General features: G+C 44.1%; 1 protein-coding gene across 1 annotated transcript; it reads right to left on the bottom strand.

Moving 5' to 3' along the window:
• Positions 1 to 55: 55 nt before the first annotated feature.
• On the bottom strand, positions 56 to 19493 carry itpkcb (inositol-trisphosphate 3-kinase Cb). The gene is made up of 8 exons (XM_061046838.1): positions 19348 to 19493; positions 13518 to 14864; positions 4203 to 4302; positions 3882 to 4095; positions 3451 to 3655; positions 2896 to 2997; positions 2181 to 2252; positions 56 to 2060 (listed from the first exon to the last, which is right to left on the bottom strand). Exons 2-8 carry the CDS (start codon positions 14682 to 14684, stop codon positions 1851 to 1853), a joined length of 2070 nt encoding a protein of 689 aa, XP_060902821.1. The 5' UTR covers positions 14685 to 14864; positions 19348 to 19493; the 3' UTR covers positions 56 to 1850.
• Between the last annotated feature and the right edge of the window lie 58 nt (positions 19494 to 19551).

The raw sequence follows: 19551 nt of genomic DNA, 5'->3' as shown, positions 1-19551 counted from the left end.
TTAAAAAAAAAAAACATGTAGGAGATTTTGAGAGAGAAAAAAACAGACTGAAAACGTGTCATATTTCCAGTTTATTGCATCCATGACCTGGTAATGAATCACTTTTACAGCATGTTTTGTAACTTAAAATACACTGCCATTTCCAAAAAATACAACATGTGGTAATGCATCCAGTTTTCTTTCTACTCATGAGGCAGCATCCAGTTTGAGACCTGATAGTTTACAAATAGAGAAGATTTGTGGGGGCCAGAAATAATTATAATACCTTGTAAACACGTCATTACTCCTGTCTCTCTCTCTCTCTCTCCGGGTGTCTCTTCTCTTAGAAATGGAAGAACTGCCTGAATTAGGATTCTCATTTCGTGCAGTCAGATATCTGAAGCACTCATGCAGAAAAAGTTTCTCTTCTGAGTGACTGAACAACTTCACACCCACACAGCTTTGCCTCAACCTGACTGAAGTTATCTGGAAGACTCGAGCCCGATGTGTTTACTGCACCGGCCACATTCCAGTCAAAGAATGACAGATAAGAAGCGCTGACCTAATTTCTAAACAATATTAGTTCTTTGTAAACTCTCCATCGTGCATACAAATATTCAAACCCACAAATCCTCTTAAGTGTAACTAAATTGATTATTTTTTTGTATTTGATTGTACATCATCCTTTCAATCATTCTGTAAGACACTAAAACATTCCAGTTTAAGATCATGTGCGAGTTGTTTTATAATTGAAACCTCACAAAAGCTTTAAGAGACTGATCAGTTCAATCACAAGTCCAGTTTCCTGTCACTCTTTTCATCACCGTTTCATTGTAAAACTCTGCAAATCCAAAGCAACACCGATCAGAGAGGATGAAGTGACAACACATCAAATTATTCATGTTCACCTTCTAAATGACAGCATCTGTAAACCCAGCACTCAACTGCTGCTTCCCCTCCTAAGAATCGCAGAGGCACCGCTTGATTTGTTCAATGGCTTCGAGAAGATCCACAGTGCAACACATTTTCCAGACACAAAGCTGCTTACTGTACAGCTACAAAGATGGGGGGGGGGGAATCTCACTGCATTGTCATAAAAAAAAAAATCAAAATTCAGAAAACCCCACCAGAAGTTAAACTTTGGGATTAAATCTCTCTCCACTTTGGTGAACTCTTTGGAAGAAAAATAGCAGGAGTCCACTGCTCTGGAATGATCAAACAGCTGTAGGCACAGGAAATTGTACAAACAAGGTAAGGAGGTTAAACCAAGGCGAAAAAAAAATTAAATTAAACCGTATGTACACACCGAGTTAGTAAACACATGGTCTGACCAGTGTTTTAGTGTTAATGAGTAGTTAAACATCAATAGTGGTCCATGAGAAAAGAAAATAAACGCCCGTTAATAAATGCTTCTCGAGGGCTGCGAGAAGTTTCATATCTCTGCATCAAGTTCAGAGTGTTATGTGCATTTTTCACCAGCAGAGGGGGTTGTTGGGGGGGCGGAGAAGAGCAACTTTTGTCCAGGGAAATGTTCAGAGAACTGTATTCTCTCAAATTAAGCCACAGACTGTGACACTTAAAAATCCTGCATTTAATTCCCTCTCTTTCTCCTTCTAGTCCCATGAATAGAGCGTAAAGCAAGACGTTGGCAAATTCCACTCTGCATTAGAAATCCTGTCTTTGTTCATCTTCCACTCTTCAACTTGATGAAGACACTTGGATCATGGATTAGGTCATGAAAAAAGTTACTACTGGTGGCAGCACTCCTAATCCTCCCTCAGTCCTCAGTCCCATTTTTCAAAGTCTGCAGATTTCTTCCCCCATGTGGACACGGATCAATGTTTCAGTGCAGTCTCCTCTGAGTCCCCCTCTCAAGGCGTCTGTGGAAGCATACTGCTGAAGATGTCTATGAGGTTGTCCAGACCCCACAGGTAGCCGTCCTCCCTGTTGCCCTCCATCCAGGGCGTCCTGTGGTCCAGCGTCCGAGGGGCCGGCAGGGGAACTGTCTTCCCGAAGTCGATCATCCACACTCTGGCTTTCCCCGAGGAATCGTGGACAAACAGCAAGGAGCTGCCCACAACCTGGGACAGAGAAACCGGTGACACGGCGACTTTAGGTGTTTGAGTGTTTTAATACAGAATGATATCTTAAACAGGTTTTGTTTTTTGGAAGCTGGAAAACCGTGTGTCAGTGTGTCTCACCTCATGTGACCTGAAGAAGTGCGACTGCTCGAGGACCGATCGAAGCTCCTCCAAATGCTGCAGGTACAGTTTCTGAAGAAAAGAGAAACATAAAGAGATGTAGGCCATTAGTCAGCAAGAACACTAACAACACCTGTAATTCTTCCTTAATGCAGTTGACGATAAATTTTTTTTTTTTGCCAGAAGCCAGCTAGCTTAGCATGGCAAAGCTAAAGACCTAAAATTCTACAGTTCTTTTCACAGACACTTAAGTCCAAAACAACATACACCTGAGAGTAAGTACAACACAAGCAAGGTTCTAGAGAGGAGGAAACAGCATCAGTAAGTCTGATCGGACACACAGGTGCTGACAGGAAGTGCACTCAGCACAGTTAAAAAAAATCTATACAGATATATCGTCATGAACAACATCAGCAGCTTCTCATGAGAATTCTAATCAGCATCAACACCTTCCTAAATATCATCGTCATCATCAATATCATCATCAATATCATAAAGCCTCTGAAGCTAAAAAACAAAACACTAGATGTTAAATTAAAGCTCCTGTGAGGAACTTTGGGGTTGTGTCGATTCCAAGCTAAGCTAAGCTAATCAGTATCTTGTTGTAGCTATAGACATGTGAGCGTTGTCAATACAGTCATCCTGCTCTCAGGCAAAAAAATAATAATATAGAAGGAACGTTCTTTAAAAAACAGAACATTAGCAGTGAACTTACCAGAATCTGAGTGTTGCCACCTACAAAGTCCTCCAAGGCCTTCATCACCTGCTCCCTGTGCTTTGTTTTCTTAAAGTTGGTGTTACAAGTCCCGTCAGATTTCTGCGAGGAAAAACAACACAGCAAACATTGTTTTCGCTCTTCCATTATTTGAACCACTACGAGTTTATTCTGCGTGTTGTGAGTTCAATACATGTTTAAGGAACAAACGACAAAATATGAACACAGATGAACTGCGCGGCCACAGATGCCGCTTGTTCCACTGGAAAATGGATCCACAGCGGGCTGATTTAAAGTGTGTCATCAGATGTTTCCATTCACATCTGAGTAACATGCAAATCTACAGTTTTTGGTCCGTCCTGATAACAAGCCCTGGATTTGTTTATTTGACAGAACAAACAGTTCTCTTTACGGCTACTTGTGCAGCCAATGCTGTAATAGAATGCGTTTTCCTTTCCCACTCGAGCACGTGGGCTCCGTCCAGTGAGCAGACTGATAAATATTTTACTCTCAGTGTTTGGTTACATTATCTGTATCTCCAGCGTGAACCCTCACCTTAATGCCTTCGATGCGGAAGCCCATGGTGGCGGTGGAGCTGAGGGTCTCCCTCCACTGCATGTATCTGGGTTTGAGGACTCCTTGCTGAGCCTTCTCCTGCTCGGTGGGGGCCCCGGGGTCCACTGCCACCATTTTCTCATACATGTCCTTCCTCAGACGGGGTCGTTCTCTAGCTTTAATCAGCTCCTCTTCCAAATATGTCCTAGAAAAATAACACATTTAAAGCATTTATTAAGGACATAAACTGTCTTTTTTATAACACAAATATGATAAAAAGTCAAAAAAGAGTGGGAGTAAACTCTGTGTTAAGGTTAAATTCAAGGCTCACTGAAGAACTAAAGTGCTGATAAAATGGCTACCGCTGTAGTTATGACGTGTAGGATGTTTACCATGCACTTGTGCTTTCTTCGTCCTCTACTGGGTCTTACCTGCTGCCCATCTTACAGTCCATTATGGAGGGTGAGTCAAAGTCAGCCAGCAGGTCATCCATCAGGTTGTAGTCCTGCTCATCTCTCTGCACGACGCCGTAATAACCCGGCACGTAGGGGTGAAGGGTGTCCTTCATCAGCTTCTGCAGACACTGCTGCTCGCACTCACAGTATTTCTTCAGCAAGCGTCCGTACTCCCCAGCTTGGAAGTTACCTTGGAGAAGGGGAAACGGAATAAAGATTACCGACTGAAGACAAAAGAACACGCGCGTGTGTAGGATAGGAGGGTACACGGATTGTGATTCGAATATTTGCGGTTACCTGCATGGCCGGCTAGCTGCACCCATGGGTAGCGCTTCTTGAAGGACACAACAAAGGGGGACCAGTGAACCATGGTCTTCAACTTCTGCCAGGACTTATTCTGGAAAAGACAGAAACGGCAAAGAACGTCATCCTCGTGTTTAAAAGTGGTTCGAGTTTTCACAAAACGCTTCAAAGCTGAAATAAATCAGACATTTGGATTTCTTTTCTGCCAAACATAAGCCAGTAGGGTGATTATTCATTGAAGGAAAACACACCCTGCACTGTGCACATAGACACACACACACACACACACACACCTCAGTAGACATTGGACAGATCCGCCCCTTTGGCCAAGGTTAGGTGCACAACCTACGTGACACAAAGCCCATTCATAAAACATTTACCAGAGCCACCACTGTGCTGTCGTAAAACAGAATCTCACTGTCCGTAACTGTGTGTGTGTGGATATGTGTGTGTATATGTGTGTGTTTATGTGTGGGTGTGGGTGCAGAATGGTTATCTGCATTGGGAAACACCAGAGCAAGGACAGTTTGCAACAGGGGCTCTTTGACGCAAGCAATCTGAGCGGAACACGACACCGATTGATTAGAACATGAGTGTGTGGGAAATCAAAACAAACGGACAGCCAGTTTAGGATGGGAGTGTGTGTGTGTGTGTGTGTGTGTGTGTGTGTGTGTGTGTGTGTGTGGGAGTCTGTCGGTATGTGCGCCTGTGTGTGTTACATTAGAGGAGATTTAACTGTAGGAAGGAGTACAATAACAACATCTGCCCCAATCTCAAAGTGCAGTTTTTCCCCATCATTCCTTCATTATTTTTCTGAACACAGAATTGTTTTTAAACAAGAAAGAAAATGTCAAAACGGGTGTGTGACGGAGGACAAAATGTGAGTAATAAATTGCAGGGACATGAGCCCGTACCAACAATAAAGCTAATCTTTTTATAACCATGTATCGTCTGTGAATGACTGCTGTTGCAGCCTGCTCTATCTCTTGTTTGCATGTCAGTCAGCCTATCACCACATGCATTCTTTCCACAGCTGCTCTGTTGAAACTCTGTCACAACAAAACAGTCCTAATGCAAGAATACACACACACACACACACACGGCGGAAACAGCGAGTCCGTGTTTAACGTCGAAGTTAAACACAGTTATTACAATGTTAAAGGGGGGGGGGGATGTTTTGTAACACTGGGAGCTTTTTAACGCGCAGATTTAAAACAGGAACAAGCTTACGCTGTGTAAATACTATCTATGCCGCTATATTTGGATTAATGAGACACAAAAAGGCTGATTGTATCTTGGGTTAAACCTTCTGTAGCACTGAGCCCACGCAGCGATGTCCACAACAGAATTGTGTCTGTTTTTAATGCAGGGCCATCTGAGGACCCGAAGGTCACAGCCACCCAATACTGGTTCTTCACTGAGTGGTTAACTCATTTCACATCCTTACTTGAGATACACTCAGCCTCTCTGGGAGATCCCTTTTTATACCCAATCATGTCACCAACCTGTTGCCAGTCAGCCTAATTAACTGGAAGATATTTTCCTTCCATAATTATTTCCCTTTTCAGCTTTTTGTCTCCACTGTCCCAATTTTTCTGAAAGGCGTTGCTGGAAAAAAGAGTGAAGTCTCTCAGTTTCAACATTTGATATTTTGTCTTTGTGCTATTTCAAATTAGTTGTGGCGTTTCAATGTTTGGAAAATCATCACATTCTGTTCTTATTTTCATTTAAAACAACGCTCCAACTCTTTTGGAATTTGGGGTTTGTTTGTATAACCGCTGACAAATGTATTTCCAGATTTCGACTTCTGGATTTAATGAGAAAGAGGAGGGGGACGTGATAAGGTTTTCCGACCGCATTCAACAGCTGCTGTTCCTCTGCTGGTTCCTCATGATGAAACTGCGTGCAACGGGGTCTGTGTTTCGTCGGACAGCTGGTGAACTTCAGGATTTTAGACACACAAGAGGCAGAGAGTAATGAGAGTGAGTACTCGTAGACACCTGTGTGCTGAGCCTCCAATCGCATCAACAGATTAACCCCGAGGTCACCTCTGCTTTCTCAGGACAAAGAACAGTGATGAAACATGGCAACGCCAACTCACATTTCACCAACATTTACAACATGGAAGCTGCAATCTCCAGGATGAGATCACATCCTGTCTATCATTTGAACATACTTCATTTAACACCAGTTAAACAAGACAGCGCTGGTTTCCATTGAGCCTTACATAAGAATGGCAGAGCCTTTAAGGACACATGTTCCTCCGACGTCAATGACCAATTTATCCTGATGAGGGCGAGGACTAGCATGTGCCTCTTCTTAGGGTGCTTTCACATCTTACATTTGGGTTCATTGGTTCCGGACAGAGAGGTCAATGGCTCACATTGTCTTTGACAAATGAACCGAGAGGACTGATAGTTCACTCTTTGTAAGAATAGTTTGGATGATGGTCGTCTTCAACCATCAGTGCATCATCAGGATCCACACGGGGGAGAACAAACTGTTGCAGCACTTTAATGCTTCATGACTCTGCAAAGCGACTCTGCTTGTTGAGTAATGACTAACAGGCAGAGACAGGGTAACGGGAGGCATCTTATAAACAGATGAGTTGAGGGTAATTACTGGCGATCTCGCCGTCACCCACTTCTTAACGCACTCAGTGAACTGACAAAGTACACTGAGCAAAATACAAGCGCAGCACTTTTTAACCGTTTTTGACCTTTTAATAAAAGGGAGAATACTGCACCGATGCACACGGGTTCCCAAATAATAGAGGTTACAAGGTCAGGAGGATGACGCATGTTCGACCAAACTAAAAAGCTTCAGTGTAAAAGCTACGTGTTTAGTTTCACTTTCTAGGGTTTTTTCAAACATGACCTTTATTTCTAAACTCTTCAGCCTGAAAATATTTTATAACGTCCTTTCTGAGCATGCATCCTCTTTGCTGTTTTTAAGACGGCAAAGTTGTATCCAAGCGTAGAGAGAGAAACATTTGACGACTAAGAGACATCCTCCATAACCTTTCACCACCTAATCCCCAGACACTCAGCGTAACAGACCTGCAGACTGTGTTGTTGTTGTGGCCTCCAACGTGCTGCTGTGACATTTTATATGTGAACCCGTTATGTACAGTTCATAACAAAAAAGGGTCTCAATGCAGGTAAGTGGTTCAATTCCTAAATTCCTAAATGCACACATGTACGGCAGAGTTTCTAACACAAGTTTTTTTTCTCGTTTTATGTAGTTCTTAAAAGTCCCAGAATCAAACTTGACAAATAAGACGCAGAATTTATACACAAAGGCTTGATCGCTGTATTTGCATTTAGGGTGCATGTTTATCGTCTTCACTTTGATGATATGGAAATATTCTGCAGTGTAGTGCTTTGGCATCAACTTCATATTCAGTAAGACGTCGCATTCATAACAAATGTTGCGCAAATGTGATAACACCAGATATAGATGTTTCCTGCCGGCTGGACTGATATACTGTAAACAGAAAAAAAACCTTCAACACCGTTATGCAAAGAAAAACTCCATAAATAGCCTCTATCTTTAGTCAAATCACAAATATCTAAGCGGCTAGACCACATGAACCTTGCTTTCTTTTCATTCTGCTATTATTAGCTTCATTTGTCCTCTTCATTGACGAATGACAGACCAGGGGGGGTTGACAGGGGAAGCAGACACCCGGACCTCCAGCCTCTCTGCTGTCAGCGTTCAGGCTCTCTCTGTAATTGCTCCGAGCTGACAACTTAACAGGTTTCCTCTGTGGGGTCCAAGCGCAGGGGACGAAAATAACCGGCTAATGTTTTTTTGTGGACACAAAAGGATGATAAACGCTCTGAATATACGTGAGACGACTTAACTGCTGTTTTCATTTCAAACTGAGCACACAGCACAGTCTCTGCTGTCTTCATCCCACACATGGGGAGCTTTTTTAAAACACTTAGGTCACGTAGAACCTCTCACAGTCGAACCTCAGCCAACTCTGCGCTCTCTTTTATATAACTCACATATGCGTCAGGCACAGAATATTTCATCCTTCTTTTGTTTTATAAGCTCTCTCTCTTTTTCTCTGAAAGCTCCAATGCAGACGAGTGTGCTGTCAGCCTTCCTATATAGAAACAGGTTGTTTTATATTACCCCCACCCTCTCTTTAAATCACATTTAAAGTACCACTACTTCTCATCTCAGTGACTTGATCTTAATCACATGTCATTTTGTTGCACTTTTGTTTTTCACTCTTGTCCCCTCTTCTTGAATTTGAGGAATGCTGGGAATGTCTCTTGCGCTTGCAGTGACACGTCAATGCAAAACAGCTTTTGACGTCACTAACAGAACTCATTCAGTCATGTACTACCAAACATTATAAGAACTAGAACCGTTTTTTACTTGGAGTTGCTTTACACATGACGGAGTAACCTGGCAGCTTAACAGAAACAAGAGTGGAAACAATGTCCTTTGTGCTGCGTAAGCTTTTCTTAAAAGGAACACAGTGCTGAGGTATACAATGTGTGAAATGTTAGACTAACACAAATATAGCTAAATGTGTCATCTGTTTGTAACACTATAGCCTATGAAGTTTAGTACAGTGTACTGCGGGGATTCAGGCTTATTTAGGTAGACAATGATTATCTAATGGGCTCTTTTTTCATCTGCTCCCTGCTCTGAAAAACACACGTTAAAACACTAAGAAACTCCTTTGCCAGTAAAACAAAAACAAATAAAATAATGTAGTTTAATACAACAGTGCTTCAATGAATCTGAGGTGTTTGTTTAACTGTTCATGCTCAGAAATGAGAAACTGTCAGGTGTGCCTGTTTGTTAAATCGAAAGTAACAAAATTCAAGTGTGTGACTTTATAAACTATGACAGCCTGAAGCATGATGATCCCGCTGGTTGGCTTACTCGCTACTTAACCCAGATAGAGAGATCATCACACAGGACTAACTGCAGACTGTGTGCCCAACAGGCGGCACACACTGTAACAGCAACATCACACTGCCGTATCAATCACATGACATTTGAATACGCAAACCTGCCACCAGCGTTTTGATGTGATCTGTCCTCACACGATCGTGATGTATGGAAAAAGAACACACAAGGCCACGGTGGGCTGAATTTAAAACCTGCAGTGGGATACATTTGCCACTTTCCTTCTCCTACCTGGCAAACAGAGCAGTAGTGGAGGAGGAGGCAGGCGCAGACACAAGCACACACGGCTCCGGAGACAAATCGGGATCGCAGCCAGCACAAAGTACACCGCACCATCAGCACGGGGTCTCCGCAGGCAAGCACCAACAGGGACGTGTGCCTCCCCGTTGTCCTGAGATCCCTCACAATCATCTATGACCCCCTCTGACTGAGTCTGCTGTTAGCTTCCAGCTAACGTTTAGCCTTATTCCAGCTCCAGTCGGTCAAACTGAGGCTTGTGTCGCCTGGTAAATAATCCTCCTTCTACTTATTTCTCACAATGATCCCCTTCTGCTTCTCGACAACCCAATTGAAAATTTCTCCTGTTTCACCACTCTGTCAACACTCATTTTGGCTCTTTACACTTTCTCAATACTTAAATCTTCTTTGCTGTCAAAAAGCTCACCCAAAACTCTAATTTTTCCCTTTTTCCATCAGCCTGTTTGAACAAGCCCCCTTTCCGTTAAATTCCTCCTCTAATTCGTTCCATGTCTCTCCCTGAAGGTACAGACGTCCACACAATGATCCGTCTCTCTCTCTCTCTCTGGTTTCTTCGTCTCCTCTGTCCTTTTCATCCCCTAATCCCTGCAGGGCCTATCCTGAGCCCCACACCGAGCCAATCTCCTGCCAGATTCATGACGGACTGGCAGTAGGGGGGGTGACAGCAGAGCTTCCCATACCCTCCCAGTGCTCTCCTTTTGTCCTCATGACAAATTCCTCTGTACCATGTAACCTACATAGGTGTGTGTGTGTGTGTGTGTGTGTGTGTGTGTGTACAAGTGTGTGTGTGTGTGAAGACAAAGCAGAACCTGTCAGACAACTAGAGGAGTGACTACATGTGCACTACAGGGTGTTTTCAGGTACTGTCAGAGCTCCTTTTTCAAAAACGAGTTTATATAAAACCACATCCCTTTCCCCTAACGCAGGGCTTCAATGTTCAAACAGCTCAGCTGTGGTGAGCTGAACATTCAGAAGATTTTACACCTTTAAAATATCCCTAAAAACTCATTTTCACAAAAGACACTTGCTGAAATGAAAGAGTTTATAGAACTGAATATCTTTAAACGATCTATTTTTTGAGTGTCCCGTGTTTCTAAAGTGGAAATGTTTCATTCAATATTTGTGAAAAATATATATTTGCTGATAAAATCTCTCTGATACGGATTCTTTTTCATCACCTTGTTTTTTTGTTTTGATTTTTTACCATCAAATGACTGTCTTGAGTTTTGAAACAAAGGGTGAAACACACCACAACATTTCATGGAGTTAGTCTGATATGTCATGCTGTAGAAACAAACATAGTAGACTTTATATGGTATTAGAAATGTGATTCAAGGCAGAGAGAAAAAAAAACATCTTTGTCTGTTCCTCTGCAGCATGGATTTTGTGTACAAGTGCTGTGGGAGGGTTGTGTGGGACTTCACAGAAAACAGAAAACAAGACTGCAACTGTGTCTTATGTTAATAAGCACGCAGAGATAAGAAGAATCATCACGTGAAGAGTATGTGTTCAGCGTTTCTGTGAATGTTTGTGTCCATCTCTACTCGTATTTTCCTCTTGTATGTCTGTTCCACTGTTTGTCTCAGGAGGTTTCAGGGGAAAGTGACTAAATGTTGTGCTATAGGCTGAATGTGGGGTTAGAAAGAGTGTCTCATAATGGAGGAGTGTTCTGACAATGAGATAAAACACAAGTGTATGTTGGCTTCTTTACTCCAACATTCAAACATCAGTGACAGAGGAGATACTGTCTGTCAGAAAGCGAGAACAAGGAGTGTAAAAAAAAAAAAAGTACCATATAAGGCAAAGACGTCGCTTAGCAACCAGCTCTGCCTTCAGCCCAATTTTCCATGACACACACACTGAACTCTGAATGCAAGACGCCATCGCTGCATGTGTGTGTGCGTCTCTCTGAGTATGCAAGTTTGAGCAAGTATCTGCTCACGTCACCCAGTGCACTAATCTCAACTGGTTTGGCTGGGAGCAGACATCGTGGCCACGGCTTTTTAAAGGCAGTGACAACAAACGCACACCCTGAGTTCTCTGAATTACCGTACAGTGAAGAACACAGCTTCAACTCAAACAGACAAAAACAGACCCCTTTAAAACGCTGCTCTTATCAGAAACCACAGGGCAGCGTCATCCTGTCGGTTACAACAGCTCAAGTGCAACTCCTCGGGTTGCTCATTTCCTGGCTCTCCGTGTAATAGCCTGGAAATCGCTCCGTCCACTGACATGCTGATCATCGCTGCTTTAACTGGGAGCCAATCTGTTAATGCACCGTGTGGAGGAATGTGATGGAAAACACTCTCGTGGCTTTACTCAAAATAAAAGACCGGCTAAAAGAAAGACATTATGAATACTCTGATGTGAAACTGAGTATTCTTCTTTTCTTTTCTTTTTTTTTGATCAGTTGTGAAACAAACACTGGAGATAGTACTCATGAAACAATCATGAGGACATTGAATAAGGAGGAGAGCTGTGTGTTGACCTGAAACTATCGGCATGCAGAAAAATAATCTGATAGTTTGGATCATGGTCGCAAAAAACACCAACATCTGGTTTAAGAAACACACCTTTATGTGTTTCAAACTACCTTGTAATATATTTGTAGATGTCACATTTTAGCTCTGGTAAATGCCAATGCGGGGCCTTTGACTATTTTCTTCAACTGGTGGAGCAGAGAAGCTGACTTAATGTGAAGATTCATTTTTGATGTTTTCATTCATGTTAAAACATCATGACACTGTGACACTGTAAACAGTGGAGGCTTAAGGTGGTCAAAACTCCTACAATTCAAACAGACTGGAGCTTAATCATATCCTATTTCTCTGTGTCATGTCATTTTCTGGAATAAGGGAACGAGATCGCAGACAGGGGTGGATCGCCGCCCCCCGTGGAAAATGGCTTGGTCTAGACTATAAAAAATAGAAACCAGTTTGAATTTCCATGGTTTCCATTTTGCATAGGGCGATACGAATGAATGCTGCTGGTTAAACATCTTCAGATACGCATCTTTGCTTATCTGGTCTGAACCTGGACATACAGGATTCACATTCTGCTGAGAGACTAGTGGAAGATCATCTCCAGATAGTGGCATCTTGTTTTTAAGAATCATTTTTGAGCATTTGTATTCAACAGTGCTCAAAAAGCTTCCCGGCTCAGGTGGGGAGAAATATCACAACTTCTTAATTGGAAACGTTGAACTGCATTTCATGTTTTGGAGGAAACCTTAACCCTGTGGGAAAGTAAACTAATATCATCTGCAAGGTTTCGCTGTGTGAACTGATGAGGGATAGACGCAACAGGATGACTAATGATATTAAAATGCTTTCCGGCAGTTGTGTGCATGGTGACAGACAGTCATGTGACCCTGAGCCACACGTGTGGGGGGGGGGGGGGGGGGGGGGGGGGGGGGGAAGACAGTTCACTCCTTAATTTGAATTTGTTTGGATTTGGGAGTCCAGCTGTCCAGTCATTCAGACACATGTAAGAAATGAAATGCTTTTCAATCTTGTCTGTAAGCTATTAAAAAAAAGAAACATCCACCAAACCACCCCTGACACATGCTGCTTTGTTTTCTTTCTAAGCAACAGCACTTAAAGGACATTAAGTACCAATACGATAGAGGTGATGAGACAGGTACAGGGCCCTCTTTAGCAACTGTTGTTGCACAATGTGTGTCTTAGTACACAAGCTTTAAAACACTAAAAACGTGTGTTGTCATGCTCCTCTGAGACATCTGGTGAGTAAAAGCACCTTTGGCAAAAAGCTACAGCAGGATATGGGTCGATGTGTTCTGTGTCAAGTGTGTATTATCTGTCTTTATTACATCAAATATATTCCAATGTTTTTATTTGGCAGCATGGTTTGTTAAGCTGATGTGGAAGCTGATTGAACACATGCGCTGCTACTTTAACACTGCCATGACATAAGGCATGTTGCCAACTGAGAAATATGTGTTGTCTTTTTTTTTGGGGGGGGGGGGGGGGGGGACCGAAGCAGTCGGACCAGTTTATGTTTTTGTTTTTTTTCTTCATGTAACATATCATAAACAGTTAATGTGACCTGAACATGGTTATTAAACTGCACATCTCAAACCACGAAAAAGACACTCACCCCCGTCCCATCATCCGGGCTGCAGAGAGACCGGGCCGGAGACAGACTGGACTCGATGTCGCTCCCGGTGTAGTCGTCCTCAGACTCCTCAAAGGATGAGGCTGAGGACAGACCGATGGAGGAGGAGTTAGACAGCTTCCGCAGGGGTCGCATCAACGCGGGGGACCCGCCGCAGCCGCTGTCCGAGCAGGGAGACTCGTCCTCCGGCTGGAGCTCCAGGCACAGGCCGGTGCTGAGGTCCGTCCGGACGCTCAGCAGGGCCGGCGTGTCCTGAGGGCGGGTCGGGCTGGGGTCTCTGGTTATGATAAGTTTTGGTATTGTTCCGGGGAAACTTTGGCCGCCTTCTAGGGGTCCTCTAGGGGGCTGCTCGGCGTCACCTCGGCTCTCGTTTTCAACAGGGCAGCAGTTCATTTGGACCCCGACCCTTATGGAAGGACAATCGGTACTACCTTCAGTTTTAGTCATTTTAGCCTCCGCAGGCTTGGCCGTTAACAACAGTCCACTATTCAGATGTTGATCCGCGGGCAGGCTAGTCCGGGTGTCTGGGTCAGGGGTGGACAGCGGGCTTGACCTCACGCTGGTCCCCGTTAATTCCCTGACTTCACACACAGCACGTCCCTGTTTGTTTCCCACCGGTGTCTGGTCTTCCATGGCCCTCGTCGGGGGGTACGAGGCATTGTTCTCTCGCCCGGGTTTCGGCTTCTCACAGCCCGCACCGCTGGCTTCACCGCACCGCGTTTCCAAACCGGACGCATCGGGCGAGCCAGCCAGTGCCTCTTGGTTCACACGCCGCCGGACACCATCCGTATTATCATCTAGGCCGGACCGCGTCTCGAAACAACCCGGGGGTGCTCGGGGTTCCCCAGCCGCCGACGTTACCTCGTCCCTCGGCAACTTTCCTACTCTGTGATCGCAGCGCGTCGCTGGATCTCCGGCTCCGTTTCCGCAACCAAAATCCGCTTCTGTCTGACTGGAGCCTCGCTTTCGCCTTCCCAAACACGACAGCACTTTATTTTTCATTGGATTCTTGTTAAGCTGGTCACTGCGTCGCTTCTCTCCGCTCATAAATGTACGAATACGGAGTCGCCGGGCTGTCTCGCCTGCTTGCCATTTCGCTCTGCCCGGGGTGGCGGTGGTATGCGATAGAGCTGAGCGAGTTTGGCCCATCCCGCATGCCGTAGTAGTGAAACAGAAGCAGACACACCCTCGACGGTTGATACTGAAAATACTTGTGATCACGTCGACTTCAGTGTAGCCTACATTACATTATTAGTCTCAAAGTCCATCATGAAGCCTGGGGAATCTTGAATTGAACCACCCCGTTTCCCCCCGTTGGTATTTTCGTATCTGTGGGGGGGGAAACAGAAGGAATAATTGAAAAAATACTCACACAAGTTCCTCAAAACTTCCTTAAAATGTAATGATTTTATCAAACTGACAATGTTTTTTTAATTATAGCGCACAGAAACAGCCCTATAGTAAACTGAACAATCTCAGTGTCTTGTAAAACAATGTCAACCAATGTGATACCTTCCTGGGGTAAACTATATGACACAGAAACTGAGAGGAAATATTTACATGAACCGGAAAGTATGACAAATGGATTGATTAAGTAGTAATAGGCCCACAGGAAAAACAGTTCAGTGCAGAGAAAGTCAAGGGTTTAAACTCAGTTTCTCCATGTTTAATCAGTGTAACAGGATACTGCCCTCCTGTGTCGAGACACTATACCGCAGTGTGAAGTGTCTGCAGTATGTGTAAAAGAGATAATGTGCCAAGGAACAACTACTGAATCAAACATGATGCAATTAATTATTTTACTTAAAAGTGAAACTGCAATGTATAGGAAAACATTTTCAGTATATATTCATCATGAACACATTTTGTTCTGCTTACGTAGTCTGATCACAACCTGGTCCTTCTTTTTTTTTTTTAAAGATTTATTTTTGGGCTTTTTATGCCTTTAATGGAGAGATAGGACAAGGGACAGAGTCAGAGATCAAGGAGAGAGAGAGGGGGGTGACATGCAGGAGGGAGGCCACGGGTGGGATGTGAGCCCGGGCCGCCCGCTTGAGACGACGGCCTCCATGCACGGGGCGCGCTCACTAACCACTGCGCCACCAGCGCCCCAACCTGGTCCTTCTTAACCCACAGTTACAAGCCACAGATTCAGAGACACCCAGTAACCACACGCACCTTCAGAAAGTGGTCTCCTGAGGCAGTGGAGACACTATGAGACTGTTTTGAGTCGACTGACTGGAGCACCTTGCAAGAGCCACACGGTGAGGACATTGAGGGGGGTCACACATTGCACAACTGACTACATGAACTTCTGTATCACAGGCTGCAAGAAGAAAGGTAACAACACAGAAGATTGGGGACCCTGTGAGAGCAAACCAGCTCAACCTGTTTTTTTAACAGGTTTGACTGCCAGGCCACTGCAGCTAGTGTCTGCCCCCCCAGCACCTCTCTTCACACCACCCATACTGCCACCAGGACAAAGACAACACCTCCCCCTCCCTCCACACTCAGGGACTGTTCACCCCCTTTTAACCCCTTCCCTCTCCACGGACAATTCAACCCCCCTCCCTCCCACCATTACCAAGGAGCAGGTGAGCTGAAAAGACTCCGTCCCAGGAAGGCAGCAGGCCCGGACAAGGCTTGTTTCTGCCGAGCCGAGGGAGCCGCTTCAGCATGTCTTCAACATGAGCTTGCGGCTTGGGAAGGTCCCTGTGCTCTGGAAGACTTCGTGCCTCACCCCGGTCCCCAAGAAAGAAAAAAAAAAAAAAACCCCAGTGAGCCAGGCGACTTCAGGCCAATTGCACTGACGTCCCACGTCATGAAGACCTTGGAGCGGCTGCTGCTCCATCTCCTCAGACCCCAGGTCCACCATGCCCAGGATCCACTGCAGTTTGCTTACCAGGCGAAGGTAGGCGTGGACGATGCCATCCTCTATCTACTACACAGGGCTTACTCTCATCTGGACAAAGGGAGCAGCGTGATGAGAATCATGTTCTTTGATTTCTCAAGCGCCTTTAACACCATCCACCCCCTCCTCCTGAGAGACAAGCTGACCGAGATGAGGGTGGACTCGCACCTGGTGAGATGGATCACGGACTACCTCACAGAGAGACCACAGTACGTCAGACTGAAGGACTGCACATCTGACACTGTGGTCAGCAGCATCGGAGCACCACAGGGGACTGTCCTCTCCCCTGTCTTGTTCACCCTGTATACCTCTGACTTCCAGTATTACTCCGAGCTCTGCCACATGCAGAAATACTCGGATGACACTGTGATAGTTGGTTGTGTCGGGGATGGACAGGAGGAGGAGTACAGGAGCCTGGTAGGGGACTTTGTGACGTGGTGCAGTTCAAAGCATCTGCAGCTGAACACCTCCAAGACCAAGGAGATGGTGGTGGACTTCCGAAGGAACAAGCCGCATCTACAACCTGTTTCCATCGGGGGGGGGGGGGGAGGTCGACGTGGAGGTGGTCAGGACCTACGGGTACCTGGGGCTGCTGTTGGACGACAGGCTGGACTGGTCATCAAACATGGACACTATCTGCAGGAAGGGACAGAGCCGTCTGTACTTCCTGAGAAGGCTGGGGTCCTTCAACATCTGTAAAAAGCTGCTGCAGATGTTTTACCAGTCCGTGGTGGCCAGTGTCCTCTTCTATGCTGTGGTGTGCTGGGGAGGAAGCGGCTAGAAGAGGGACGCAGCACGGCTGGACAGACTGGTGAGGAAGGCTGGCTTGGTGTGGCGGGCACAGAGCTGGACTCTCTCGTGACGGCGGCAGAGAGAAGGACCCTGAACAGAATGCTCTCCATCATGGACAACACCCACCACCCTCTGCACAGCACCTTCAGCAGGCAGAGGAGTGTGTTCAGTGGCAGACTGCTGTCACAATCCTGCTCCACAGACAGACTCAAGAACTCTTTTGTCCCCCTGGCCACACGTCTGTACAACACCTCACGGTTATGGCAGGGGGAAAGCACACACTTGGACTAAATCTTCCTTTTTCCATTTCCCATCTGCACAGCTGTCCCAAGAGTCAGCCTCTAGTTGGACATTTTAATGATACCTCACAATTATTTAAATCGCACCTTTAATTTAATGTTTGCACTGCCTGTTATTTAATGTCTGTTTTTTTTTTTTTTTTTGCACTGTCTGCTTTTTAAACATCGCTGTACATAAATAAACAACACAACTTCAGAAGGTCAACACTTTTTTTTTTTTTATATTCAGGTCTAATTACAGATTTTTTCCTCAACTGTTTATAGGTTCTTGTTTAATCTCACATATATTTTTATCCCTGCACGGGTTATGTACATTTCTTGTGTAAGTCTATTTTTAATTGTACAGTTTAAGTTTTGATTCGTCTAGAGGTATTCTTTAAATCTTTTTTTTGGGTTAATATATATGTATGGGAGGGGGGCGTCGGTTTTGTGTTTAATTTGTAACAAATGTTTCATGTCTTTGTAACCTGCTACTGGATGCTTTGAATTTCCCTCAGGATCAATAAAGTATCTATCTATCTATCTATCTATCTATCTATCTATCTGTCTATCTATGTCTTTGTTAGGTCAAGATGATGACAGAAAAGTACATTTTTTTTAGAGGAAGTCAAGTTGCTTGCTTCATCTGACCCACTTTCCAAAAAATATTCAAACATAAAAACAAAGCAACTATCCTCACACTTGAGAAGCTCAAACAAGGATATTTTTCTTGGTAAATAATTTGAACCTTCCACCAGTCATTCAACTTGTTGAGTGGGTTTTTGTGGGCTGAAAAAATGACTAATTGATTGATAATGTTAGCCAAATACAGAAGTATATTATCTTCAATTGTTGGGTGGATTGTTGTCAAGTATAGGTAAAATGAAAAACTACATGTTTAAATCATTCATTTCCCTTTGCATACAGTGGTCACAAATTATGTTTGCACATCATGATTTAGGCCTACACTGAAACGTACACAGTAAAATCCAAACTGTGAAAGGGCAGCTTCCCTTCCATTAAAGACATTTCAGATATTCCTTGATTGAGGATATTCATTAAGAAACCTTACAAAAATGTACCGGCCATTTAAATGACTCAGAATAAGCAGCTGAGTGTTATTCACTGTGACAGTAGTGCAGTCACTGCTGTCAGAGAGGAATGCTCACAGAAAGGAAATGAGACAGGAAGGATAACAATGGAAAAAACAACTCAAGTATGACTCAAACTGGAGTGAATGAGAGATATAACAATTTGTTTTAAACACAAGTGAAGACACAGTCAAATGTTCAACACACACCTAAAGAGGAAGATAGTCAAACAAATAAAACACTAAAAAACGATTTATGGTCCGTAATAAATTACTCTGACACTGTCCCACTTATTATATCCTCTATTCATCTGGCATCTTTTAAGGGAGACATAATGTGGCCACTGTGGAAAGCACTTAAGCTAAATTAAATAGTTTAATAACATGATAAAGAAAAATACTAAAGCAGATTTAAAGAAAAGAACAGACGGTTGCACTAAAGGTGGGAGTTAATCACCTGATATTTAACCTACACTATGATTACTTCACACTTTGAAGACAGGATTAGTTATTTCAGTTGTCTGAAGTTTAACTTAAATGGGTTACTTTGATTAGAAATCTGCTTTGCAATCTAGAGACATATAATTTACATCACTTCCTGAAAGCTTTACAACTTTAAAATCAATAGAACATCCGACGTTTCTGTATTACTGGGGGAAATAAGTAGCAAAAATAAAAAGCGCTATATCGACAGCTTGAAACCACTGAAACACAAAACATGTGAAAACTTTTTGCACAAACCTACCGGACTGATTCAAAGGTGCTCCTCTGGTGTCTCTCTGTGAAACAGCTGTTAACAGCCTGTGTTGGGGGATGTGCCCACGGCTTATCAGTTTAACAACTGTGTTTCAGAGCTGCTGTGTAGTGCGCTGTCACAATGTGGTTAAAGAGAAAGAGGAAACGCTTGTTGGAGCAGGGCAGGACTCAGTGCAACCAGCTATGAGC

The sequence above is a fragment of the Labrus mixtus genome, chromosome 9 (genome assembly GCF_963584025.1).
Source record: "Labrus mixtus chromosome 9, fLabMix1.1, whole genome shotgun sequence".
NCBI lineage: Eukaryota > Metazoa > Chordata > Actinopteri > Labriformes > Labridae > Labrus > Labrus mixtus.
The sequence above is the reverse complement of the archived record's forward strand: the minus strand, read 5'-3'. Positions and strand labels throughout refer to the sequence as shown.